This window comes from Montipora capricornis, chromosome 11, assembly GCF_036669925.1.
Source record: "Montipora capricornis isolate CH-2021 chromosome 11, ASM3666992v2, whole genome shotgun sequence".
NCBI lineage: Eukaryota > Metazoa > Cnidaria > Anthozoa > Scleractinia > Acroporidae > Montipora > Montipora capricornis.
Window position 1 is genome coordinate 21,469,272 of NC_090893.1, and position 27,500 is coordinate 21,496,771.

General features: G+C 40.4%; 2 protein-coding genes across 5 annotated transcripts in view; one reads left to right on the forward strand and one right to left on the reverse strand.

The window, feature by feature from the left end:
- The first annotated feature begins 1,836 nt into the window (after positions 1 to 1,836).
- LOC138024444 (uncharacterized) lies at positions 1,837 to 13,069 on the forward strand. Of its 4 annotated transcripts, none has more exons than XM_068871651.1 (4): positions 1,837 to 1,984; positions 7,370 to 7,628; positions 11,245 to 11,460; positions 12,385 to 13,069. In XM_068871651.1, exons 2-4 carry the CDS (start codon positions 7,585 to 7,587, stop codon positions 12,473 to 12,475), a joined length of 351 nt encoding a protein of 116 aa, XP_068727752.1. In that variant the 5' UTR covers positions 1,837 to 1,984; positions 7,370 to 7,584; the 3' UTR covers positions 12,476 to 13,069. The 4 variants fall into 4 exon arrangements, with proteins under 4 accessions (XP_068727752.1, XP_068727750.1, XP_068727751.1 ...); XM_068871649.1 differs by having other exon boundaries at positions 1,852 to 1,975; XM_068871650.1 differs by lacking the exon at positions 1,837 to 1,984 and adding an exon at positions 3,416 to 3,562.
- A 1,809-nt stretch (positions 13,070 to 14,878) lies between these two features.
- Positions 14,879 to 27,500, reverse strand: part of LOC138024429 (protein KRI1 homolog) — a 20,839-nt gene continuing 8,217 nt past the window's right edge. Inside the window, exons 10-22 of the mRNA XM_068871632.1 lie at positions 25,942 to 25,984; positions 25,785 to 25,862; positions 25,431 to 25,526; positions 25,241 to 25,325; positions 24,472 to 24,557; positions 23,728 to 23,806; positions 23,371 to 23,439; positions 22,706 to 22,734; positions 21,762 to 21,882; positions 20,954 to 21,084; positions 19,616 to 19,680; positions 18,416 to 18,517; positions 14,879 to 16,151 (exon numbers count right to left, since the gene is read on the reverse strand). Of these exons, the coding sequence (XP_068727733.1) occupies positions 15,716 to 16,151; positions 18,416 to 18,517; positions 19,616 to 19,680; positions 20,954 to 21,084; positions 21,762 to 21,882; positions 22,706 to 22,734; positions 23,371 to 23,439; positions 23,728 to 23,806; positions 24,472 to 24,557; positions 25,241 to 25,325; positions 25,431 to 25,526; positions 25,785 to 25,862; positions 25,942 to 25,984 (1,420 nt within the window). The 3' untranslated portion in view covers positions 14,879 to 15,715. The remainder of the gene's footprint in view (positions 16,152 to 18,415; positions 18,518 to 19,615; positions 19,681 to 20,953; positions 21,085 to 21,761; positions 21,883 to 22,705; positions 22,735 to 23,370; positions 23,440 to 23,727; positions 23,807 to 24,471; positions 24,558 to 25,240; positions 25,326 to 25,430; positions 25,527 to 25,784; positions 25,863 to 25,941; positions 25,985 to 27,500) is intronic.

Genomic DNA, 27,500 nt, shown 5'->3' on the forward strand with positions numbered 1-27,500 from the left:
TTGCCAGTGTAGCTGGTAACATGAGGGCTAAATTTTACTTAGCCACATCAATTACAGGAATGATTTTGACAAGTTTTCTCTCTCGCTACGCTATTGTTTCACAATCCCTTGGCCCACTGGTTTCACTTTGTACGTCACCCCTGCACTGCGTAGATTCTCGTTATTTTCGATCCAACAACCTTTACCAAATCAAACTACTTCTTTTGCTTGATGACCTTATGACCTTATTTGTAAACAATAAGCGATGTTCACCAATACGTTATCCGTTGTCATGGAGACCTCCAGATTTCAATTGGCTGCGGAAACATTTACTTCTTTCGTTCCGTACTTAGCAAATTTGAACATGGCTTCAATCTATTCAATCCTTGCAGTTTGTTTCTAAAGCCGGTGGTACACGGTTCAACATTTGTTGATCAAAAAATCTTGCAGCTGTTGTTCAACAAATGTTGAACAGGGTGTCGTGTCATGTTGAATGTTAAAATATGCCATTCAACACGTTGAACGTTGTTGAACGCAAATCAGAAATCAGCTCTATTCCGTTCAACACGTCATTGTAACATGGTTCAACATTTGTTGAGCAACAATTGTTGCAGGACGGTGAAACGTGTCATCGGCTTAACTCTTCCAAAATGTATCAGGCTACGTCTGCGCAACACTGTTATTCCGAGTAAACGCTTTAAATTAAAGAGCGTCTTGTTTTACGGGTATTGTGCTTGATTAAAAGGAAAAGGAACAACTTACGAATTATATTTCTAGTTTACTTCTCATACGTGGTTAATTCCAAAAAACAAAAATAAACTTAACTGAATTATATCATCACAAATATCACACATTAATTTAACGAGAAACTTTACGGAGTAACAACTGTCACTCGGGTTTTCTACACCTAAAAGCCTAAAAGACACAGTTTCTAACGGGTCTGCCAAATCTGCGAGCCAGCGAGCCATGCGAGCCATGCGAATTTCGCATTTAAGTCTGAGCAACCATTTCAAATAGCGCTGACAAACAGTTATTAAGTCTAAGCGCCCATTTTACAACGGTTAGCTTTCAATGAGTGTATGACTCGAATGCTGACTCGCATGGCTCGCCATGTTGGCTCGCATGACTCGCCGCCGTAAATTTCCCTTTCGTAAACGGTCTTTGCCATTTCTCAGAACGGTCGTTGCCATTTCAAACGGTCGATTACACACTTCATTTCAAAGAAAATTAAAAGAAACAAACTAAGAAAAAATATTAACAAAAATTAAGACAAAAACGGAAAAAAAAAATTATAAAAGAAAAACTGGAGGAAAAAAGAGTCCGAAAATTTCAAGCCGCGAACTCGGGTTCTTAGCCCTCACCCTAACCAGAACCCTAACCCAAACACTAACTCATATGGCTCATATGACCAGCGAAACACAACTCCCAGTAACCGCAACCTTTTGAGTTGTTAGACCTAATGAGTGTAATTCAGAGCTAAAAAATGGCATCGACCGTTTCAAATGGCAACGACCGTTCTGAGAAATGGCAACGACCGTTTCAAATGGCAACGACCGTTTACGAAAGGGAGCTAAGCCCCGCCGCCATAGCTCGCATGACTCGCATACTGATTAGTACAACTCGTTTATAAAACTAAAAGGTTCACTTATTTCAGCTTTCGACAGACGAGACAAGCTGCTTTTAGTCCAAATTTTTGCATTATGGACAGAGGAAGTCATATCTTAACAACCAGCAATTACAGATTGTTGTTGTTGTTTCCCATTTTACATTTATCTTGCCATTCCATTGTTATGCTCATTGCAACAATGCGATTATCGGTCTCAGTTAAAACAATAGAAGATGATGCCATATTGTATAAAACAAGACGTCAAAACGTCACTCTAGTCGCGGCACTATCCAATCGGTGTCGCCTATCGCAGTGAGAACCTTTGGCTTTCATCAAGGGAAAGGAATACCGGACGGAAGACAAAATAACAGTTCAGAAGAGAAGCTTTTCGTAAGTCACGTATGTAGCAATTTGTCTGTATGTCTGAGGTGAATTTCATAGGCGAAATGGCTTTGCCCTATCTGTTTTACGCTTCCATGGCCATGTTTTGCATATAAACACAACATTGAGGGCATTCGACACAACATTGAGGGCATTCGATATTGCTCTAACCTCATCAGTTGCCCAAAGGCAACGTGATTTGCAGCTTAGAACAAAACTGATCATCGAAGGTTTTCATGTATTTTTGCCTAAGAATTTTGTGTCGGACAAATACGAGAACGGAGTCAAATGAAATGCTTCGCATGTACTCAGATGTACTTGAATTAGCAATGGCTGAAGCAACGAAGCATTCAAATTTCGAATTTACTTGGTACAAGGAAATTGCCATTTTCAAAACAATTTGAGCTTCTCAGCTCAGTTTTTAAGAAGTAATGTTTTGCAATCGATTTGAATGGATCTTTGGACAGCAAAAGATGCAAGATTTTCAACAATTTCAACTTGTGAGAGAACGCGTTGTAACCCGACTCTCGCAGTGCATACATTATTCTCGTGACACCCTTTTTCGATCAAGGTTCTCGCATATATTTTCACTCTTAATTAAACGAGAAGGAGGAAAGGAATAATAGACCTTTACGCAGGAAAGAATTAAGGTGATATACCTTTTACACGGCGCAAACACATTTGACAACACAGTATAATCGATAGGAAATGCATGATAATTCATCAGCGTCAATACTTCGAATTCTAAAAGTACCCGTCAGCAGGAGTTCGCAGGGGAAAAGAGAACCCTTTGCTTACAAATGCGTTCTCCGTTTCCGGGCTGCGAACATCCGGACCTACAATTTGGGCAAAAACAAACTGAAGATAAAATTGCGCGTTTGGTCTTGGCGAGGCCTCCTTTACTTGCGAGGAGACTCTTGATATATTGTTATCGACGCCTTGAGGGAAAATTGCTGGCTAGCCATCCTTGATTTGGGGGGAGGGGAAGGTAGGGGCTTATCTGTCCAGTCTAGTGTGTCTGTGACGCAGGCAACTCAAACGTGAATCAAATTGATTTTTCAATGGTTTATACCGATTTTCGCTCAGATGCACTTTAAATTTCCTACAGATTTCCGACCCTATCATTTTAATCGACAATACTTCAATCTTACGTACTTTTGCAACCTAGTGGACGCAACTTTCGAAGGGTTGTTTTTCTTCACCTTTGTGACTTGACAAACTGTTTGCACTGAATCAAAGGTTTACTTATTTCAGCTTTCGACAGACGAGACAAGCTGCTTTTAGTCCAAATTTTTGCATTATGGACAGAGGAAGTCATATCTTAACAACGAGCACTTAAAGATTGTTGTTTTGTTTCCCATTTTACATTTATCTTGCCATTGTTATGGTCCTTGCAACAATGCGATTATCGGTCTCAGTTAAAACAATAGAAGATGATGCCATATTGTAAACAAGACGTAAAAACGTCACCCTAGTCGCGGCACTATCCAATCGGTGTCGCCTGTCGCAGTCAGAACCTTTAAGAGGCTACAAGGGAAAGGAATACTGGTCGGAATTAAGCGAAAACAAAATAACAGTTTAGAAGAGAAGCTTTTCGTAAGTAACGTATGTAGCAATTTGTCTGTATATCTGAGGTGAATTGCACAGGCGAAATGCCTTTGCCGTATCTGTTTTACACAGAGTTATTCGCCATGTTTTGCATATAAACACAACATTGAGGGCATTCGATATTGCCGCTCTAGCCTCATCAGTTGCCCATAGGCAACTTGATTTGCAGCTTAGGACAAAACTGATCATCGAAGGTTTTCATGTATTTTTGCCTAAGAATTTTGTGTCGGACAAATACGAGAACGGAGTCAAATGAAATCATGCTTCGAATGTACTTGAATTAGCAATGGACTCAAAGCAACGAAGCATGCAAATTTCGAATTTACTTGGTACAAGGAAACTGCCATTTTCAGAACAATTTGAGCTTCTCGGCTCAGTTTTTAAGAAGTAACGTTTTGCAATCGATTTGAATGGATCTTTGGACAGCAAAAGATGCAAGATTTTCAACAATTTCAACTTGTGAGAGAACGCGTTGTAACCCGACCCTCGCAGTGCATACATTATTCTCGTGACACCCTTTTTCGATCAAGGTTCTCGCATATATTTTCGCTCTTAATTAAACGAGAAGGAGGAAAGGAATAATAGACCTTTACGCAGGAAAGAATTAAGGTGATATACCTTTTACATGGCGCAAACACATTTGACAACACAGTATAATCGATAGGAAATGCATGATAATTGATGAAGGTCAATATTCCGAATTCTCAAAGTACCCGTCAGCAGGAGTTCGCAGGGAAAAAAAAGAAAACCCTTTGCTTACAAATGCTTTCTCTGTTTCCGGGCTGCGAACATCCGGACCTACAATTTTGGACAAAACAAACTGAAGATAAAATTGCGCGTTTGGTCTTGGCGAGGCCTCCTTTACGTGCGAGGAGACTCTTGATATATTGTTATTCTTGGTTTTCACCCACGTGACCTTAGCCCTTGACAACCGTCGTTAACCGCCATTGTGGAGCCCCTCGAATCGTAAACAGAGACGCGTAGAGAGAGATGTGAGTGAGTTGTAGTGCGATGGTTCTCTGTATAATACCTGGCTGTGGAGTAAAATCTGGAAACAAGGAAGGTATTAGTCTATTCCGTATACCTATCGTTGTTGATAAGAACGGTGAAAGGTAAAAACAGCCAACAGAAGATCGCTGAAATGCGTGGATTTCACAGATAAGCCGAGACGACACGAAATCGAAAGACTTTGTTTCTGGGAAGCCTGCCTTACTCAGGGACAGATACAACGAACGAAGGACAATTTAAAAGCTTTCGCAGCGATTGACTCACGGTTTAATGTTAGATTTTAACTTTAAGTGTGGGGTTGGACTTATTTTGCTGAAATTGTCTTTACAGGTTTAGCAATTAAAGCTTTTGCGGTGATTGCCAGTAACGGCTTTTGCTGTGAACAGTTGTGTTTTATTCTGTAAAGCTTTCGCAGCGATTTAGCACGCGTTGGTTCAGGGTTTTAGGGTAAAAGGCGAGCGAGTCAGAATTTGTCGAAAGATGGCTTTTTTTCGATAAAGCGTTTCTCGGCCGGGTTTCCACCGATGTCTTCCCAATTCACACCACCGAAGCGCTTGAACCCCTCGAACAAGTGTGCTCAATTTCGACCGATTAAACCACAACGTCGCGGAGAAATTCATCTTCAAAAATTCATCTCAGTAAATATGCCCGATGCAAATGAGGTGCTCCGGTTTTGAATATTTAATGAGGTGAATTTAACCTGAGTATCAGGCGTTTGTGATACTCAGGTTAGCAAATGTCTAACTCGGAGGCGTTTTATTCGATTTCGCTGAAATTCGACAGGCGAATGCGAGGGATGGAGCGCCCAAATTGACTGAGTTTGAAGGAAATCGGACGAATTTCGAAGGAAAAAAGCTTCTCACCTTCTCAAGGTGAAGGACTGAGACTCTAATCGACCAAGTACTTTGACAGAAGAAGAGGGAAATCATCGAAACAAAGGGAATGAGGAGGCCTTTTCTTCTCATCTGGCGGCCATAGCAGTTAGCGAAGGTATTAAAAGAAATCCAACTGGAAACTGATACAGATAAGGTCGACGCCGAGTGTCAAACTTCCGAGTCACCTTGGCCACAAACAACAACAATCTTGCCCGCGATTTCCTTCCCTTGCTTAAACGGACGCAACGAAACCAGAAATCATCTGGTTGTACACTTTCAAAAATTTGAAGGCCTTAAACTGCTTGTTTGTATAGTAGCTTGTCTCTAAAACTAACTAGGAAAGCAAGTCTGAGACTTCTAGAGGAGCCAAAGTGATCGCTCCGTATGGCCGCTGGGTCCACACAAACGACAGAAAATCTTCTTCAAGTTCAAATAGCGCTCTCGAACGTGGCTTTCGAGGTTTTTTTTGCGTAGGATGAAAGTACTGGTACTTCGTCGAGTGATTTTGGGTCGCTTTCTTGGGAAATATCCATTGGAAAGATGAATTATTTGAAGACTTCGAACGTGAGCGCTCAAAATGTCATACATTTCCCTATAATCAGGGGCACCAGAATGGCGGAAACCTAATTTGCATAAGGTTATGACGTCAGCTGAAAACCGAGAATCGACGTCTTGAGGGAAAATTACTGGCTAGCCATCCTTGATTTGGGGGGAGGGGAAGGTAGGGGCTTATCTGTCCAGTCTAGTGTGTCTGTGACGCAGGCAACTCAAACGCGAATCAAATTGATTTTTCACTGGTTTATACCGATTTTCACTCAGATGCACTTTAAATTTCCTACAGATTTCCGACCCTATCATTTTAATCGACAATACTTCAATCTTGTACTTTTGCAACCTAGTGGACGCAACTTTCGAAGGGTTGTTTTTCTTCACCTTTGTGACTTGACAAACTGTGGCAGACCATAGTTTGCACTGAATCAATCCTTCAATCAATCGCTTATGTACACAACTAACGTTGAATCATCGTGGGCTTTCCTGTGAACTTTGTTCCATTGCGATTAAGATAGTTTTTTGAAGAGGCTCTATCACATTATTTTAGGGTGTTTCGGGAAAATCTTAAGTTAGTCACGAGTTTAAAAACTCGAATATGGTAATGTGAAATTCCTTTACTGATAAAATTATCGTACATCACAAACAAGATGATTCTGAGCAAAACGACCTTTATCCAGTCGATTTACCATGGACCGCCGTGTATTCAAAAATGGCGGCCAAGAAATTATTCTTTTGTCTTGGTGCTAATCATCCTATCCTCACCAGCCTCACTTTAGAGCAAAAATTCGTTTGAAATTTTGTTCGTGAAAACGAGGCTAGCGAGGATGATTAGCATAAGACAAAAGAATAATTACTCAGCCGCCGTTTATGAATACGGTCTTTAATAGACCTTTTTCGCTTGTACATTTTTCTTTCCCAATACAGATCATGTGAGGCTTGGTCCTTTGTTTTGTTCATTAAAAAGAGTTGCATGCACTCATTTTAATGAACAAAACAAAGGACCAAACCTCCTGAGTATTATCACATGATCTGTATTGGGAAAAAAAATGTACAAGCGAAAAAGGTCGATTAAACTTGAAAAACGTCAGGCTGACTTTTTCCAAGATTACCCAAATGCAATCCGTTTCAATCTTGTCCATTTGTGTCCATCCATGCTTATCTTTCATGTTGTTCAACGGTTTTAAGGGGTCATTGCACTGTATCATTCTACTTTTTGGGCATTTTGGGGCATCATTTTGCGTGACATAGCTAGCCCCTTTAAAAGTCAAATTGCCCTGTTGAGCTTATTTCCGGCATTTTTCTCAGCGGTTTAAAGACATCTCCATTGATATGTCAATTCAAAAACTATTTCGACCGACAGGTTCCACAATGGCAACAGGATTAAAGAGCTTGCTGCTGATAACATTACTTGCTTTGCCGCTGACACATTCGGAAGAAAAATGACGCTGATCATGACAGTCGACTTCATTGGATCCGGCGTTACAAGCGCGGGCAAACGGCTCCGTGCTGATCCTAGGAATGATCCAGTACACATGACACTCACTACAAGACTTGGCGGTCAAGGTCATCACAAGAATGGCCCAGCTGCGACGAGACGCTAAATCTCTCCGGCAAAAGGCGTAAGTAAGCTTAAGGTCGCTGGAACCACTTTCACCACTTTTTAGAGACCTTCTTATTAGAAGGGTAATAACTAGTACACTTTACCACGTAACAGCAATGTTATGGTACCATATAAAACACCAATGATTGCTGAACAAAATGCGCTCACTATTGTGATGTATAGGTTACCATGGCAACATCAAAGCGCTCCAAAAACACCCTATATTTTGTCTTCCCTTGCTTTTATCTCAAAAATGAACTCAGTGTCCCCATTTTTTATTGTCGAATAGTGATTAGAAATCTGAGATAGAACTATCGCTAAAGTTTTAAGAAATTCCTGGGAGCCAATTCAGAGCTAGCCAAAGTTTTCGAAATATTTAAGGTAGCTCTGAATGGAGCAAAGGATTCCTGTACTGCGACTGTCTCGCTTCGAAAACGAGCGAATATTTTAGTCTGGGCTGACAGTTTTAAAAGAGATGTATATCTTTCCGTCATCGATGGTTATTGGGGACTTTGAGACGTCGACGTGGGAAAACGTCTCCTCAAAAAATAACTTTGCACATTCGCAAGTCATGCAGAATTACTGCATCTCGTTCACCTCCTACAACTATGTGGGCAAAGTATACTGAAACAAGAGGCCACTGGTAGCCTACACTTTGTTGGAAGGAATTTTAGCGGATTTCCTTTAAAATTCACAATATTTCAGTGATTTCTCATGTTACAATATCTTGGCCAACATCTAGTTCAATTCCGTAGTGCAAAGTCCAAAGTTCACATTTCGTGACCTAACGTTATGGTTCAGTGCGATCGTAAAATAGTTGTTCACATTTAAAACTGTTGTTAACGGCGTTGACTCCAATCATAACCAGTAAACAGGTGCTTTACAAGTTCCTGCGAGGGTATTTAAAATTATTTAATACTTTTTCTTAACAATGCCGGGAGAATTATAAAATTATATAATTAGCCCGGTAAGGTATGTTACTGAGTCACACGATGACCGGATATTGCGTTCCGTGCAACGAAAACACAAACATTAGTTTCCGGTCACGCACACAATTTTCCGTTACTCTGTCACGTAGTCGTGTGCTTTCGTGGTCATCGCGATTGCCTGAGGAGAGACCGAGTTCGAATCCTACTTGTGCCGCCTTCTACGAGAGAAAGGAGTATACGCATGTGCAGAGATAGCGCGACCCCCTACTCCCCCCCCCCCCCCCAAAAAAAAAAAAAAATTGTAACAATGCCAAGACACTTCTTAAGCGTTTACTCGGAATACCATGTGGTAGGGTGATACATTTTGCAAGAGGTAGTTTTAAATTGAGTGATATCTAAGTACCCAACAAAACAAGTCAATGTTTCTGCAGCCAGTTGAAGGCTGGATGACTCATTCCTAAGGGATAATGTACTGATGAACATCTCTTAATGTTTAAAAATAAATTCAACGGGTGACGTGTATCTCTAGGGATAACCTGCGATCAGGCGTACTTTTCTTTAGACAAGGCGGAAAAGGTACGCCTGACACAATAGGGCCGTTTATACGAGAGAAAATAAGCCGCGGCCAGAGTTGGCCGCGGCTTACGTAAGCCGCGAACACCCCGTATAAATGGTACAAAATCTACGTTCACGGCTTTCTCAAGCCGCGGCTTATCCTGGCCGGGGAGTTTATACTCGTATAAATAGTTCCTTTCGCGGCTTACGCAAGCCGCGGCCAGAGTTAGCCGCGGCTTATTTTCTCTCGTATAAACGGCCCTAATTTCTTAACGAGTCGTCTGCCGGTAGTCCAGAATCTGATTTTTACTCTGATTGGCCGAAAAACAAAGGAGCTCTTAGCGCCTCTCTCCAATTGCTTACACCATAATTGCAAAAAAGTCGGTTAAGGACGGTAAGTACTAATTCAAAGGTATTTTTGCTCGGTTTACTGAATATGCGGGAAAAGCAGATCTTAACAAGTGTTATTGAAATCCAAAAAGAAAATTGGGGGTAACCACGCATTTTTCGAAGATAATTCATCAACAATATTTGTAAAGAGCTATAAAATACAAAGCAATGTATGGCGTTCTTTTGGAAATTGAAGGTTAATTATATCTGAAAAATGCATAGTTACCCCCAATTTTCTTTTTGGATACCACTTGCTAAGTTCTGCCTTTTGCTCATAGTTTTGAACCGCGCAAAACTATCCCTGTATTAATAAGCATTGCCGATCGGAAATCCGAGTATCTCGAGATGCGGAGAACGTATCCGCAATAACAATAGTAGGCACCGTCCTTAACAACTGATCAAACTATGGCCGCCGAGAAGCGTTCTTGCCGGTTCCTTACGCATGCATTCAGTGATATCATTTGAGTTATGGCTGACATGGACGCCAGTTTTAGCCTGGCTCAGCCTTATGAGCATGGCACAGTCTTCAAAGAACCGGAAGGTCGTATTAGTTCTTAGTTTAGTACACTACTATATTTAGTTTGCACTAATCGTAGAAGGTTGTAGAAAAGAGAAATGAAACATAAGTACAAATAAATCACTCTTAGAGTCGTCTTAAGTGAGGTGGTACTTTCAAGTCACGTATTGCCGCCATGGATGTTTTCCCAAAAGCATCCGTTGAGGGTGACTGGATAACACCAGAGGGTAGTGCATTGTAAAGTCTTTTAGTATCACCCAACTAGTGGACTAATGCAAATCCTGCATTTTGATTGACTACGCTACTAGAGGACTATTAGTAATAGTCCTCGAGTAGCGAAAAGAGTGACGTTCTCTTTCGTTTTATTCCCAAATAAATATTTCTTCCCGTAGCCCTTGCGGGCGAAGGGTCTAATTGTTAAATAGCATGTGGGGAAAAAGGGTACGAGTAGCTCAGAAGATTACTTTGAACTTGCCGATAAACAGTCTACTGGATCTGTTTGAGGTTAAAAACGCAATTGGTATATCAGACCCAATAAGTTTATTGTGGAATTTGGAGAACAACAGAGCAGTGTGAGCTAGTGTTAAGTAATCGCCTTTGTCTGATGTACTCCAGCCAAGTTATTGAACTAATTCAGCTGTTACAGCGCAGGTAGTTTCCCGCGCAGTGGTGAGAGCACTCGCCTCCCACCAATGTTGCCCGGGTTAGATTCCCAGACTCGGCGTCATATGTGGGTTAAAGTTTGTCGGTTCTCTACTCTACACCGAGAGGTCTTCTCCGGGTACTCCTGTTTCCCCTTTCCTCAAAAACCAACATTTGACTTGACTTGCGTTAATTGTTCACTTCAATTTACAGTGTCCCCAAATTAGTGCTCCAGCGCTAGAACTAGACACTAAATATTAAAAGTGCCTTTCCTTTCCTTTCCTTTCCTTTCCTTTTCCGTAACAAAACGTGTAGCATTTCTCTGTACCTGTTTAAACTTGTTGACTGACTTGTTTTCGTATGGACTCCATGCAAGTTGTGGTGGATACCTCCTCTGCCATTGCGCTCGCCCAAGTATGCATGAAGTGCTAGTCAATTCGCGTCCAAGATGGTCCAGTTGTTAAATGCAGTTCTTTCGAGTACTAAAATATTTGTGACCACCTATCTTTTTAGCTTCATTGTCCTCAGGAACCAATGTAAGGCCTTGGGACATCAACACTCGCTATCACTTCCTATCAAATGACACTCTTTTGTTTCCATAGTAACATGCCAAGTCTTGACGTCATGACAATAACTCGTCAGTGTCTTTTCTCGGAGGCATGGAATGCAACCGATGATTTCTTTGAGGAGCCTCAGAGTGGACTTGTGCACAAGTTACTGGGCATTAAAGACAACGGAATGCAGGTTTACGATCGCTGTGGTCAGTTGGTTGGCGAGATTAAGCTGTTTCCGAAAATTCCAGATATGAAGCATGAGTGGTAAGTAATTGACATTTAACCGTTACTTCCCTTACCGGGAAGCAGGGTTTGGAATATTGGGTAGTGGTGATGACTTGTCTCCGACTGCTATATAGCGGTTTTCCACGGCAGCCATGTTGCATGGCAGGAACAATAGATTCCTTTTCCTATGGGAACAAATGTTCTTTCTAATGCCACACATTTTCATTGTACCTGTCATGCAACATGGCTGCCGTGCAAACACCTCTATTCCGGGTTTAGATCCTTTCAAGTTTGTTGGTTTCTTATTCAGTTCCGGGGTGGGGTGGGGTGGAGGTTGGGGATGATTAACCGAATACTTATCGTCCCCTCTCCGAAAACTTGATATCCTTTGATTGGATTTTATCATAACTAAATTGATAGTCGCCCAAGTTATTACTGGGAGAAAATTATGAAGACCAGTTCCTATTCTTCTATATTTCTGGCGTTCCTCCACCGGCCACAAGTTAAGCTAGCTCCTTCGCGACGCATTTGTTAGTGTTATGCCCGACCTTATCTTGCGACCAATATAATATGAGAATCAGTCCACTTCTCCCTTTCTCTTCATGGCCATCCCCCTCCACCGCCTTATCTTTCCCCTCCCCTCTCACTCGGTCACTCTTTCCTTCCTCCTCTACCAAACCTTGTTGTTGAACTCTAATTAGAATAGTTTAGAGAATTAAATCTTTTTGACCTTGGAACAAAGGCCTTACCCCCCCCCCCCCCCCCCCTCCCCCAACTTCCCACAATCTCCAGTTCCCAATTTGGAACGCTTGAAGTACAGGGGGCGGCAAACGCTCTTGACTTCTGATAGTAAGAAGCGTGTTTTTTTTTGCGTTTTAACATGACTTGGTGTTCAGCAAATGCACTTGCAACATAATGAGTCATAGTCTCAGGACATTTGATTTTTCTTCTTTCTTTTATCAGGACAACTATAAGGAAGGCCTTTGGCGTAAAGAGGTGCAACGTACAAACGGACAGCACAGGATATCCAGCCCAGGGCAACAGCCCCAAGTAGTGACGGCAGTTGAATAACTATGTGCGTTTCGGTAGAGTCTGTGATTAGGGGATATAAAAATTTTCTGTGGATTAAATTGTCGAAAATGATGTTGTAGACCTGTAGTAAACAGTAGCGTGATACTTTTTGAGATTCTTGTTGTAAAAATATAAATCAAGGCAAGATCAAAGTCGTTGAAGGAAATAATAGGATTTAGACTGTCGTAGGGGTTATTTTGGCCCGGCTTCTTAAAGATAACTTTTTCGTCAGAAAATTTGTATTGTATCATTCTTCAGATGCACTTTGGACACAAGTAGAGGGAAAAAAGGAAGCTAAAATTTTAGCTTTGAATGTGAAGTGGCTTATGAAGAACAAGCAGCAAATGTGGTCAACTGTTTGTTCTGATGCAGTGTCACCAGTTGAAGAAAGGGAACATTTCATTGCGAGTTCAGTTGTTTATAGGTATGACGAACTTGCAGTAAAGCTTAACAGTTTGCAAGGTCTGAACAATTTTAATCAGTTTGCTCGTGTTTGAAAGGAATTGTCCAGAGAAACATACTTCGTGTTCTAATGTTGTAAGATTAGAAATGGTGCAATAAAGGAAATTCCGCGAAAGATGTTGATGTAGAAGGAGATCTCGTGGAAGACCCTCAACTTAACTCTTTTATGGGTTATTTTGCCTCCCCCTCCACTCGCCGACTTCTTCCTCACATAATTGCACGCCTAACCAGTGAACCCTTGAAACAACGACGCGCTCATTGTAAAGGAATGTGTTTTTTGGGGGGGGGGGGGAATATAGGCGAAAACCGAAACAATTTGAAAGGATGACGCAAAAGGCGTGGTTATCATTTTTTGGAAGCAGTACTGAATTTACATCGTTTCCGTACGAAAACGCTATTTTGTGGTTGAAAATATTCTGCTTGGTGTTCGCGAACTATTAAGAGAACTAACCGAGACTTGAAAACGCATTCCTAGGATGTCACCTTTGATTTTCGATGTACACCGCCTGGGACAGTGTGCATACAAGTCAACTGGACTCTTTTTCTAGGGACAGTGTTACTGTATTTTAGCCTCAAGTATATAACGATAAAATCATCTTTACAGAGACCCAAAAATATTACCTTTGTTTCAATGCTCTAAACCGTCTTATGCTGCAGAGGTATTCTTTTCGTCTGAAGCTTGGTATAAAGAAGATACAATATGCATTTTTTTTATGGACGCGGTGATTTATCACCAAAACGTTAATATGGATCGGTCGTCCTGCCAACATTCATTTTATTCCTTTCCCTTACGGTGCTCAAAATATATCCGCAAGATACGAGTTGTGCCCAGTTTTGACCAAAAAACAGCAGTGGAACTACCTTAATCCATCTCTTCATTTCTCCCATTACTTCCGTATCATGCGATACCTACTTAAATGCAGCTACACATTATATAAAAACACCTTTATCTGGAATATTAAATGCTTTCAGAAAATGTTAAAATACAATGTATAATAAAACTGATAAGAGTCCGGGAAAGTGTGTAATTAAATTTATGCCTTTCAATGACGAAAGCCTTAAGATACACATAACTCTGTTCCCATGACTTCCCGTGAAAGAAGATATTAATAATTTAAGCCAGTCCTGCAAGTGACATCTCCATTCCCAACGAGTGCGCCTAGACGTAGCCAGCATCGATCACGATCTCATGGTTGCTCTTAGCATTCACATAATCCACTCAATCGACCGCAGCAGCGATGCGGCTCTCGGAGGCCACGACACAAGCACTTCTCAGTTCGAACATGTTTTGAACAAAACCCACGACATTTTCTGTCTACGGCCGGATGAGTCACCAACGAGGAAACCAAGTTTAAGACTAAATCTACTTTTTCCTCAAAGCAAGTCAGCTTTTCCTCTAAATTTGTGAAATACTCACGACATTCCTCTCTCAGTTCTTTCAGCTGGGAATCAAGTTTCCTTATTTCCTCGTCTTGCTTGTCCAGCGCTTGATGCAGCAACTCAATATATTCGTTCTGCTGGTTGTGCGATAGCGCGTCTCTTGTGGCTGTATACAGGTTACGGTAAATTGAATCGGAAGCCGCAATGCTTCTCGATGGTTCGATATCCTCTCGCGAGACCTCGTTACTAGTCGGATAGAAAATTTCATCTTCGGAATCACGATATGCTGCATCATCAGAGAACTCGTCCTCGATTGCAAAACAGTTTTCGCGGAGATTCTTCTTTTCGGCCATCAAATTTCATAAAAACAACTCCCAGGTACAGTAACGAATAAGAGCCTCAGAACTTTTCGAATAACAATTCGAATACGTCATTGTGACGTATGGCCGATTACCTTTGCAAGCATCGTCATAATTGATAGCAACCAAGAACTGTTCGCAATACTCCTCACGTGACTAATCACAGTCAAGTTTTGTATTACATGTAATAACCTCTTTATTATATCTCAGCATGCACGCTATGATTGGTTAATTCAGCAGGCCGTTATACAGTACGGCCCACTAAATTTAAAATTATGATACAACATTTTCTAGTAAGTTTTTCATGCTGTTTATGTGAAAGATCTATCTGGATTGAGCTTGTTGGTTCTCTAAATGGGTTTAAATGCCCCAATTTATACCCATTTTTATCAAATTGCAGCTCATATTCAGAGGGGACTTGGCGTTCCACACAAGTGTTCTTTAGTTTTCAATTACTCAACGCGCGCGCAAATAAGTTCTTTTTTTCTCGTAAAAATTTTAGACAGATTGTGAAAACAAGCGATAGGTCTCCTTCTTGTTCACTGCGGTCATAGACACTCTTGCCTAGAATATAACTAAGGTGATTTACAATTTCAATTTCAAAGTCAGCGGTTTAGTAGTTGTGACAAATTCACCAGGGAAACCAAAAAGGACAGAAACGAAGGATGGGGGGTTCCCACGTGATATCAATGATTGGTTAAAACCCACCACTCTACCCACAAAGGTCCTCTGATTGTTTGTAACGAATTGCCACGTGAAAGGATTGGAGGGTAAAGTTGGTTGATTTTGCTATTCGAGGATCGAATGGCAACATTTCCCAACCATGCACATTCAGCCACGGATACTAATGACAATTACCTCAAGAGAAGATCTAAGTATGTGCAAAGAAGTGCTGAACTGCGAAGAAGAGGGGAGGGTAAGGGCGGGGGTGGACAAGTAACTGATGTGTGGGATGGGAGACGGGGGCGAATCTCCGAGAACGATGTCCTAGGATGTTTGTTTGTAGCGTCATCACGAAAATACTATTTCTTCCTTCTCTTCTTCGTCAGTCCATACGATGCCAGTCGCGCTGCTGACAGATTAGCTAGAGGTTCCTTCTTTGCTCCTCTGAACTGCCCTCGCAATCGTTTCCTGAGGGCTTGTTCTTTCCTCTCTTCAAACGTGAGCCTTTTTCCTTTCTTCTTAAAACTCTTGCCTTTCTGTTTGTCCCATCCTTCTTTGTATTTTCTACTTTTAAGTTCGTTTGTTTTCTTGACGTTTCTTACATCTGAATCTTGAGCTGTTGAAATTGTTTCGCCTCCATTTAATGTACCACTGCTATGATTTCGTGTTTCAGCTTCGTTATTGATGTGTTCAATTTCTGTTTTAACACTATTATGCCTAGTCTTATGAGTTTTACCCCTTTCCGACAAACCATTCTGACTGACCCTTTTCTTCTTGGCATTTTCTTCTTCAGGGCTAAAAATAAATAAAATTGTGTTATTTTTAATTATTTTATATTTCATACTTAAGGACGTTCCCGCCAAAATCTTCCTATGGTGAGATTTTCTTCATTTCTCGCCGAGAGTTAGGTCATAAAGTACTTACTCCAAAAATATAAAAAAAAATTGGGGGTCACTGACTTTGTTTCGGAGAAAATGGCAGTGGAAAAATGCCTTAATTTTGATAAATCTGTCATAACAACGAAAGGTAGCCTCATCTGCTCATCCATCGAAAATCCTAAAAATAAACTGTTAGAGTAAAGGCTTCCGTGCGTAGGTTTTTAGGGGTGGGATTTTAAGATAATTTCATGCCGCTAGGGATGTCGTAAACAGTAGAGTTCATCCTGGACGAGCGTTTTCGTAACCTCTATCCGTTGCAACCACTACCGGAATTCGATGGCACGAGGAAAGAAAATTAAAAAAAAAGATAACTTCTTACGGTGAGATTTTTTTCATTTTATCATATTTTGTAGATAGTAAGTAGAGTAAGTGATTCATGATTAAAAAAATAGGGGTCACCGATGATCCAAGGGAGTAAAATCAATGTGATTTTACGAAGCTCTTGGAAAACTTCGTTTGTCACGTTTTTGCGTGACCTGTCGGGGAAGGACTGGAACCCAAGAGAGGATCGATCGTTGAAGGGATGAAAGGTTTTTACCCCAAAACAAAGCTTTCTCGAGCACAGCAACGATGTTTTAAGCAGTCGTCATCTTCATTTGGTTAGTGTTTTGTATAATATTTCTCCATTGCCGTCATGCTCGTCTTCTGGAGTGTGGTTTTTGTGAAATTTAATCTCTGGTTTTTTCCACGCAGGTCCGCACTATTCAAGCCGACGAGGACGAAAATACTGCTCTATTTTCACGAAAGTAAAGGAAAAGAACTTCAAAAACATGCATACATTTTCAACTTAAGTTCGTAGGGTAATAAAAACATTAAAAAAAGAAACAGCCCCATTAAATTTATGCAACGGTTCGTCCTCGAGTTTTCCAAACTTTCAGCCACCACTCGATCAGCAGCTACCATTTAAAGAGCTTTTCCATCCTCCCGCTCACTTCTCTTTAACGTTTCATGATGATTCGGAAATAAATGTGCCATTCTTTTGCCGGCCTGGAATTTTTTCCCCTGCGTTTTTGTCGCCATGTTATTTTAACTAATGCTTGAACAATATTTATGAAAGTCAAGTAGACTAGTGCACGACTGATAAAAACAACGCGAACATCAGTCGTGCAGTAGTCTACTTGACTTTCCTAAATATTTTTAATCAATTTTGACTGATCACGATCTTCTCTTATCCAACACTGTGCAAGACTTATCGTCCACGGTTTCTGCAACGGTTTTCAAACCTCAACTTCACTAATGCTCGAAGTAATGCGTGACATATTACAGTCGCGTTACCTGCGCAGTTACGTTGCGCACAAACAATTAGCGCGAACGTCCTTAAGTAGTTTTGCAAATAGTTAATTGCGTCTAAGGTAGAAGTAATATGTTATTAATACAATGATGTATTTGAGCTCGACGAAGGAGAACGCAGTTCATAATCCTGGATGTCCCGCGGTTTCAAGGATGACCTTTTTGAGATTTTTTCTTGGACGGTCTGCATTTTCTGCGCCATTTTCAATGACGTCATACGTCAGATGCGCAAAGACTATCTCGCACCTCGTGGTTTCGTAGTAGTTTGAGCAAGTCTGAGCATCGTAAAGCGAATATCTAAAGACTACCTCGTGGTTTTAACAGTAGTTTAGCAACGTTAAGGAAAGCGTGACTCTTACAGTCACAGCTCTCACATATTTTGTCCTCACAAACGCACTTCATAATCAATGATTACTCCTAGTTTAGGTAATTTTCTTACACGATTCCTAAGAAGACCACTTTTATTGCGATAAGATTTCGTGTTTAAATAAAGATTGATTGACACCTTGTCAAAAATGTACAGAGCTAAGGGCTATCAAGCTTAAGCAACTTAGCCACATGATTCACCCACGTTACAGTTGTGCGCTCCAGGAGGCTGGAGTTGTGTGTTTCTATTCATATTTTAAAGACACACCATTGTTTGAAAACGGCTGTGTGTTGAATATTAGGTTGCGTGGAAAAAACGAAGAATTCTTTTAAGACAAGGTCAATTCTAGCTTCTTCTTCTTCTTCTTCTTCTACTTCATTCAAAAGCCATTGAGTACACAAATGAAAAATTGGTCCGACAAGTTTTTGGCTCAAGTAGGGAGAAATGCTCTACAACTAACTTACCTCTCTGTCTCAATCAGAGATGATAGAATCCTTTTTTTTCTGTTCCAATCTCTTCCGCGCTTGCGGAACTTCTTAATGTCTTCATATTCTTCCGTTTGAGGTCTAAAGACCAATCACAAAACCATGACTTATTTCTGTGGTTTCATGCTGAGGATGCGCCCTCTCCCTCCCCACCATCCCTTCCCAGGGGGCTGTGCTTCTATGATAGTAGTCGTCTTTAATACCAACGCTTGATCAATGAATAATGGGTTGCAAGTACGAGTTTATCTTACCAAAATGAGTAAAGTTGACAGCCAGTAATAAAATTGAATTTCGACTTCCTGTTATTTTGGACAAAAGAAGGGCTGAAAACTGAATTTAAGTGCACCTAAGTTTAAGCAGACCTATCTTTTAGAATAGTTAATCACATGAAGGCTTTAAATTGCAGTCGGCGAGTGCAATTTGGGACCCTACGGGGATGCACAGTTTTGTTCGTTTTTGAAAACGTTTTCGACTGCTCATTTGCACGAGAAAAATCATGTGATTACTTATAAATAACATTCATGTAAAAATCTCGAGATTTGATTATCGCAAATGACCGTGTAGCACGCAATCACGCAAAAATTGCCCAATCCGGGGTTCGCATTTGATTGGCCATCAGAGACTTTCTTTGATCATTGACCAATCAGAATGCTTGGTTTGATTCCTCTTTTCTGCATTGCGTTACGTAGAAACTGTGTTTTTCTTAGTGAATCAGAATGGAGAAATTTTCCATGCAAATTATTTACAGTGTAAATGTAAGTGCTATTTTTCTTGAAATACTAATAATAATCCATCTGGGCCCAGTTGGTCAAAAGCCGATTGTCACTAATCCGCGATTACGTACCATCCAAGGTTTCAATTTTCCCCTTAAAAAAAATCCACACCAAAGGAATCTTTATGCTTAAGAAAGTCTTGGTCAAAACTGAAAGCCATAATTCTAGTGGAAACTCTTTTTTCTTCTTGTCGTTTTCTTTGTGTTTGCTTGTCTTTTATCCTTATATTTGTGACATGAAATTCTTTATTTTGCCCCTTCGCTAGGTTAGCCTCTTAGTTATTTTATAGAGGGCATTATACCTTTCTTAAGCTTATTACTTAGTTTATGTATCTCTATTTACGTGTGGTACAAATAAACGATTTGTTGTTGTTTTTGTTGTTTAGATCGGCAAATAAGCTGCTCACCTGTATAGCGACATTTTCTTGACGGATACCCACATGTTCAATTCCCTGTCGGGACAAGTCAAGATCTGAGGGAACACAAACAAAATGTTTGTTTAACAGATAACTTTAATTGACCCTTTCATTCCCAAGATCGAAACGTAGGCTCTCCCAACTAGTACCATAGAGTTCTTTGTTGGGTGGTCATGAGAATTTGGTACTATATCAAGATTACACCTGTTAAGATGATGATTATCTTCAATCTCCATACCTGACTGACTGACATTTGATTGAAATTGTGAGGAGAATTTACACGCTGATCACTCCTGGGAGTCAAAGGGTTAAATATTGTAGAGCGGTTTTCAGTTGAGTGTCGAAAGTAATTAGCGAATTGTTTTGGCTTTGCATTACTTCACTCAGTGATTGGTTTAAAGTTCTCGCGCCACTTTCCCAACAAATCAGAAGTGAAACCAAAATTTTACCACAATTGCTTGTAATCTCGCAATCTGATTGGCTAATTTGCCGTTGTCGATAAGAGTCTAGACAACGCTGCTCGCGTCATGCTTGCGTCAATTTGTCACGCAATGTAATAGCCAATCAGGAAAGCTCATTTTAGGAAATAAACCAATCATATTGCGAGAACGTTATAGACAACGCTTGCTCTTTCTTTGATCTATGATTTTGGTCACGCTCTGAAATAAACAATTTCTTTGGCGTTGAATATTGTGGTAAAAAACAAATCGAAAGTGGTTCAGTGTTGTCTGTACTCTTATCGACAACGATATTCGTCATCACAGTGGTCAAAATTTGTTGTAGACTAACTCGGCTACGCCTCGTGAGTCCACAACATTTTGACCACTGTGATGACGAATATCGTTGTCGATAAGAGTACAGACATAGCTGAACCACTTTCGATTTGTTAACCAATCGTGGCTCGCGCGTGCACATTTTCTCGCGCTTTGTGTCGGCTACCGTGTAATTACTTTGAGTTTTGATTGGTTTACTGGATTGTCTCCGTCCTTTTTGATTGGACAAATTAATTACTTTGGTTTTGGTTTTTCGACACTCGATTAAAACTCGCTCTAAGACAATCACGAGGTAAGGGCAAAACAGCCGTGCTCGCACACGTTTTTCCGAGGTAAGAACAATAAGAATCATGAATCAGTGACAAGGTGCATAAATTATGCTATGTAGCTTTAGTCTTTCCCTTCACAGCAGCACTTGAACAACACAAAAACTATTTCAAATCAAACACAATATCATAAAGCATCCAACTCGCGGGACGCAGTTTAGCCCGTTTAAAAGAGATAGTAAGTGTTACGTGTTAATTGGTGTTAGTCAGTCACACCGAATAAAGTGTACCTCTTCTGTGGAGATTCCAAAGTCGTTTGGTACAACTTGTCGATAATTATATCTGCAAGGCATGTCTCCAATGATATCCTCATAATCCAGTTTGTAGTACTCATCGAAATACTGCTCAAACGTTTTCTCGTCTAAGAAATCAAAACAAGACTTCTATTTAGTTCCTCTTTTTCTTGTCTGAACGTCTACCACCGGAGATCAGGATCAACGTTTTTATTCTCTGGTATATTTCATTAAATATACTATATAATTTCATTAATATTTCATTAAATTAATACAGACTTGACCAGTAAAGACCTATCGAGGAACACTGCTTACCGTGTTGTATAATAAATTTACTTGTCACATTCTTGTTCTGATGCCGTGTTTGATTCACAATTTCTTTTGTCTCTTAACATACTTAAGATTGAGAGACAAAGGGAACTTCCGAATCAACTTAGGTAAAAAATATGTGACGGACATAAAAATTTAACTGCAAGATATACCATACCTTTGAACAACTGAGAGAAAAAACAGAAAAATGTATCAGACATAGCTTCTGCTTGATCCTATGTTTGGAGAGCAGTGGTGAGAGCACTCGCCTCCCACCAATGTGGCCAGGGTTCGATTCCCTGACTCGGCGTCATTGCATGTGGGTTGAGTTTGTTGGTTCTCTACTCTGCACCGACAGGTTTTCTCCGGGTACTCCGGTTTTCATCTCTCCTCAAAAACCAACATTTGACTTGATTTGCGTTAATTGTCTATGCTTTGAACAACCCGGGCCTGGCTGCTAATGTGAACCTTAACTTAGAAAAATATCTTGTCATACCCGGATCAAACACCGGCTTTTCCTGATTAACTGCACTGGCAAATCGCGACCGTCCCTTCCTTTTTCTCCTACTCGGCATATTTAGATCAACAGCTTGGCTTTCATCATAATCAGCATCCATCTGAAAAGTGAGGAAACTAATCTCGTACCCAGATCTCCCACGGTCATACGGTCATATTTCCAGTGACAGAGTGAGATCTGGGTACGAGATTATGAGGAAACAAAACTCCACGTGAAAATCAACCAAGCCTGCGTAGCTGACGGATTAACTCGACGGTTGCTTCGTTGTGCTTTGGCCGCGCGTGTGAGCGGCTACGAAGCACAGTTGCACTTTAACATATTTTTCTAATCGGACCGGTTTTTTATTTCCATGAATCGGTCGTTCATCGGCTGTCAAAATACACGCAAGATTTGCGCTACGACGCCGTCGGGCCGATAAATCGTACCGTGTAAACCGGCCTTAAAGCTTCAAAGGCTATTACTATGATCACTACGCAAACCTAGGAATAGCAATGCTCATAATGCCGGCTATTGAACCTGTTTATGGTGGGCAAATTACCTTTTCTACCCAGTTGACAATAGAGAGGGGAAGATCTATTCTTTGATTACACTAACGTGATAAGACAGCCATGTTGGTGCCAAAACAAGAGAAAAATTAACAAATCGAAAGTGGTTCAGCGTTGCCATATGATTGGGTATTTCCCAAAATGAGCGTTCCTGATTGGCTATCACACTGCATGACAAAATGACGCAAGCGTGACGCGTACAGCGTTGTCTAGACTCTCACTGACAACGGCAAATTAGCCAATCAGATTGCGAGATTACAGGCAATTGTGGTAAAATGTATAATAGAATCAAATTCCCTAAAGACTTTTTCTCTGTTGTTCTTTCCACCAACATGGCCATTGTGACGTCACGTGCAATCAAAGAATACATATACTTACATTGAAGCCGGGATCTTCACAATGAAGTTCTGAAAAAAATAGAATAAATTTTCTACGTGAGCTTTATTATCATCACTGCTGAGTTTATCATCATCATCAACATTATCATCACTATCATAATCAGAAGAAAACCATCGTTGTCAAACAGCAATTGGGAAGTGCATATGACACACAATTTTTTTTTATTAGCTTGTTCGAAAGAGCTTTCAGAATGATTAAAGACCGGTGCTTATTTTATTTTGATAGCTCCCTTGGTTGCCGAGTTATTCTAGGTTTTGATTTATGCAAATTAGAGGAGTTGTGACGTCACATAGTGAACGCTAGCGAAGCGCACAAGCATAAATAGAGGATATATTACACGGTGGCGAGAAGATATGAATTTTATGTTCGAGTGGCAAGAACAATAGAGAGATTTAGCATCACGTTTACGTTAAACGGGAAACGTCGACAACTTTTCTAGCATGCTAGTTTTTGAACAAGGACACTTGTCAAGGAAAAACTTGTCATATTTTTTCATTTACACTGCCAAGGAAAAGTTGTCAAGGAAAACTTGCCGACTGTACACAGTAGCAAGTTTTCCTTGTCAAGTGGACTTGTCAAGGAACACTTGCTAGTGTAAATGAGGTTTAAATCAATACAGAAGTAGAACAGTCCTCTCTCGTTACCTTGTGATCCCTGTTGATCTTCACCACGTTCAGTTTTCTCGTAATTTCCTTCCCACTCATCCCAGTTCTCTGTAAGGAAAAATAGCAAAGACAAATTACACTCAGTCATGAAAAAAAAGCAAAAGCGTTCAAGTTGTCATGCAAAAACTCTTTAATATTTAGAATTGATTAAATTTTAACTTGAATTTAAATCAATTTGGGGCCGGTTGTTGGAAGCCTGGTTAGCGATAACCATTGCGCCTAGAGGTATCAAAATCTATAGGTTTCCATGGTATTTAACATTTGTTAAAGCTAACCATGCTTTGAGCCACCCGTCGGGTATAGCTGTTACAGCAACAGTTTGGATGAAGTACTAACCCATTTCATCATCCAAGTCATTGTCAAACTCTGGTTTTTCCTCTTCACATTCATCATAAAACTCCTCATCGAAAGCATTCTAGATGAACAATATGAAGAGAAGTGTCACACATGCGAGAGGAAGACAATTGCATTACTCTTGTTCATTGGCAAACTGAAAGATCAACTAATTAGAGCGAGTTTCAATCGAGTAATTACTTTGGCCAATCAAAAAGGACGGAGACAATCCAGTAAACCAATCAAAACTCGAAGTAATTACTCGTAGCCGACACAAAGCGCGGGAAAATGTGCACGCAGGAGCTACGATTGGTTTTGGTCTCATTTCTGATTGGTTGAAATAGTGGCGCGAGAAGTTTGAACCAATCACCAAGAGAAGTAAAGCAAAACCAAAGCGATTCGCTAATTACTTTCGACACTCAATTGAAAACCGCTCTATACCAGAGGTTTTTGCAGATAGAACCTAATAACACCACTGGATTGGTAAAATTATGAATGGTCGGATAGTTCTGAGAAGGGCTACTGTTGGTGACTGACAAAGTGTGACTTACAGCTGTAATAATTTGGTGCAAGTCATCTGCAGTCTTAAGATGATTCTGACTTGGGTCAATGAACCGTCAGTCAACGATACCATACTCCGTTTAGGCACTTGCAGTATCTAAGACAGGCAAGTCACCTTACGGCTAATTCTCTGATCTCCATGCCTAATGACCACCCTTCATACTACTTGACAAAAACTTAGTGTACCTGCATTGCCTCATCATATTTCTTGGGGTCAAAGTCGCCATCAATATCTTCCTCTTTAAAACCCACATTTGGGTTTCCAGTGATGGCTGTCAAAAAAATTACAAAGAACAAAATATGGTAATACACTGTATACAAATTTATTATAGCGACGCTCCGCACGCCAAAGCGCAGAGCACCATTGGTAAGCAAATATAGTAACCCATCCGTGCGAGAAAATCGTACGACCGTATCTAGAACAGTACGTCCACACGTCCATGTATGCCAATATGAAACTCTGCGTTTTTTGGCCGGAACACCTTTGATATTGGACATCCATAATATTATGGTTAATTGACACCTGTAAAAACAAGATATCTCCTGACCACGTGACCATATCCCCGGGCTCATGTTTAAACCTTATCGAGGTCAGCCCTTTTAACGTTGACCGCTGACCAGGTACATGTTTTCCAATGGATCGCAGGCTCAAGTCAGGTTAACTTATTGCAAGAAAAAATAACACGGGAGCACTGCTTTTAGGCTTGGCTAAATCTATATATTATAATCTCATATTCCTAATTATTGATGGTGTAAATTTAAAAGGTCACAGTGGAGCTCCAACAAGAAATTACAGCTGACATAAAAAAGCCTGAAAGTGTTGAGACTAAAAAAATAATCTCCAACCAAATAATACTCAAAAAATTCTTTTCTTTTTGATATAATGATGATAAGCCAAACTTAGCCACTTGACATTTAAAATGCAAAAAACTAACGAGACAAACATCAAAGAAACCTTTCAGCTTTTCCAGCTTCTCCATAATCTCTTTCCTCTTCAGGTTTTTCAATCTTTTTATTTCTTCCCGCTTTTGTTCTTTTTCCTATAATGACAAACAAATCAGTGCAAAGACAATATCTGTACAGTAAAAAATTTTAAAAGGTATTAGAGTATTAACCAAACTACTTTCAAAAATTGTTTATTCAACCTTCTCTTTCTTCAGCTCTCTCTCTTTCCGTTTCTCTTTCCGACGATCATCTGTTTTGCGCACCGACCCTTGAATAGTGCGAGGGTAAGTTTTGATCTTGAAAAACAAAGGGAAAAAAAAAGAAATTAATACATCAACTTATAATTCCTTAAAGAGACTGACAGTTACCAATAGCTGTATTCCCAGGGCTACATGTAATTTGAACCTTCCCATAACCAAAACAAAACAAAAACAAAGCATGATTACAGTTTTTTCCCTGATGTACTGTACAAACTCTTCCAAGGATTGGAAAGCATACACTTCGCCAAAATGAAAAGCAGTTCTATCAGACTTGTAAAAGAGTTACAGACTTACGAATTCAGCATCTGGTTCTTCAAATCTGAAGTTGTACTTCCTCTCAAACTCTTCTTCTTTTTCCACTTCAGACTCATCCTGGTGGCAAACAGGACATTCTCGTAAAACTAATATTGAAACAGTATCAAATTTGACATTGTTTTGTCAAGCAATGTACCTCATCTTCACCTTCTGCAACGATTTCATCATAGGTTGGGATCCTAAAACAATCAAAGAATTATCAGATTAACCCATTGAGCCCTGGGAATTAGACCTGACAGATTTTACTGTCAAATGCCAGACGATGTTACTGGTCAAATGGGGGCGTCTTAAGGCGTTTGAGGTGTTAATGTGTTGACCCTTTCACTCCCAAGGGGTTCCCCATTGACGAGTAAAAATCTGTGGCGTTAGACAGAGTAAAATCTATAAGGCCCAGTGGCCCTTACAGGAGTGAAAAGGTTAATTACACTGTAATTAAGCAGTCAAAAACTATGTACCGTCCTTTATCAAGTGATCTGTACAATTAGTGGGGACACTTCACTTTCTTGAGGCATTATTAATTTACCCATTACCTCACACACTATAGCCCCCTCCCCCCCTCCCCCTTATCAGTGTTGTTAGCAAGACAAAAGGGGGAGGGGGGGGGCAGGTAAAGTCACTCTTTACGAGCCAGGAGGCCCATCAGGCCGGCGCTTATCTCCGGTTTCCTTAGCATGAAGCTACTAGGAGTATTAATACTCCCCCCTGGATGGGATGCTAGTCCATCACAGAGTTACCCCCAACATTTCGCTGGTACCATTTATACACCTGGGTGGAGAGAGGCACCATGAGAGTAAAGTGTCTTACCCAAGAACACAACACAATGTCCCCGGCCAGGACCCGAACCTGGACTACTTGATCCGGAGGAGGGCAGAACAGGATAGAACTCTAGATCTGGCAGGTACTGAAAGAGAGAACAGGTGTTTTTTTAACGAGAGTGTTTCACCAATAATTATTTTGGAACCTGTTGTAACAAGGAAAAAAAGTGTTCCACCTCCTATCCCTTCTGAGAAAACACTCCAATCATGTGTATACACAAACTGGTACAGACCATCATACAATCCGTAAGAACAGAACAGATAATGAAAATCTTACGTTCTTACAGATCGTATAAATGGGTTGACGGCCTGTTCAAACTAACGTAACGAGTCGGTCAGTCTCTCAAACACACAGAATCAAGTGTAACCCAGTTGGTTAGGGTGTGGCTTTGTTACTAGAGTTCCCTAAATACATTGGTTCCTTAAACACTTAAAGGTTTTTTTCCTTTCTTCCTCTGATCTGCATCACTACATTGCATTTCACTTAAACTTAGCAAGCCATTTTTGGTCTGTAAGCCCTTTTCAAACTTTGTGATTTTGTGGAAGTCAGGGGTGTAAAAAATGGACTTATTAAGACATGTAAAGTCATTTTTTCGTGAACTTTGTTGTAACCTACAAACAAGGAACCACTTTTTTATGTCATCATGTCTCAGAGACTCAATATCGACACAATTTTCATTACAAAAGATGTTTTTTTGTGAATTCCGATGTCTGTACCACTGGTACATTTTGAAAAATGTCAGCGTATCCTGACAATATTTCTTAGAGAAAAACCTACGTTCTGTTGAGTTCTAAGGAAGTTAAGGAGCCTGTTCTTTCTGCCACAAAAATCATGGGCCACAGCCTCCACCTCTACGGTTTGTAAGCCAAGGGCTTACAG

Coding starts and splice junctions, on each gene's coding strand:
- LOC138024444 (XM_068871651.1), top strand. CDS start 7,585: ATGGCCCAGCTGCGACGAGACGCTAAATCTCTCCGGCAAAAGGC. Junction 7,629..11,244: donor AAATCTCTCCGGCAAAAGGC/GTAAGTAAGCTT, acceptor TTGTTTCCATAG/TAACATGCCAAGTCTTGACG. Junction 11,461..12,384: donor CCAGATATGAAGCATGAGTG/GTAAGTAATTGA, acceptor TTCTTTTATCAG/GACAACTATAAGGAAGGCCT.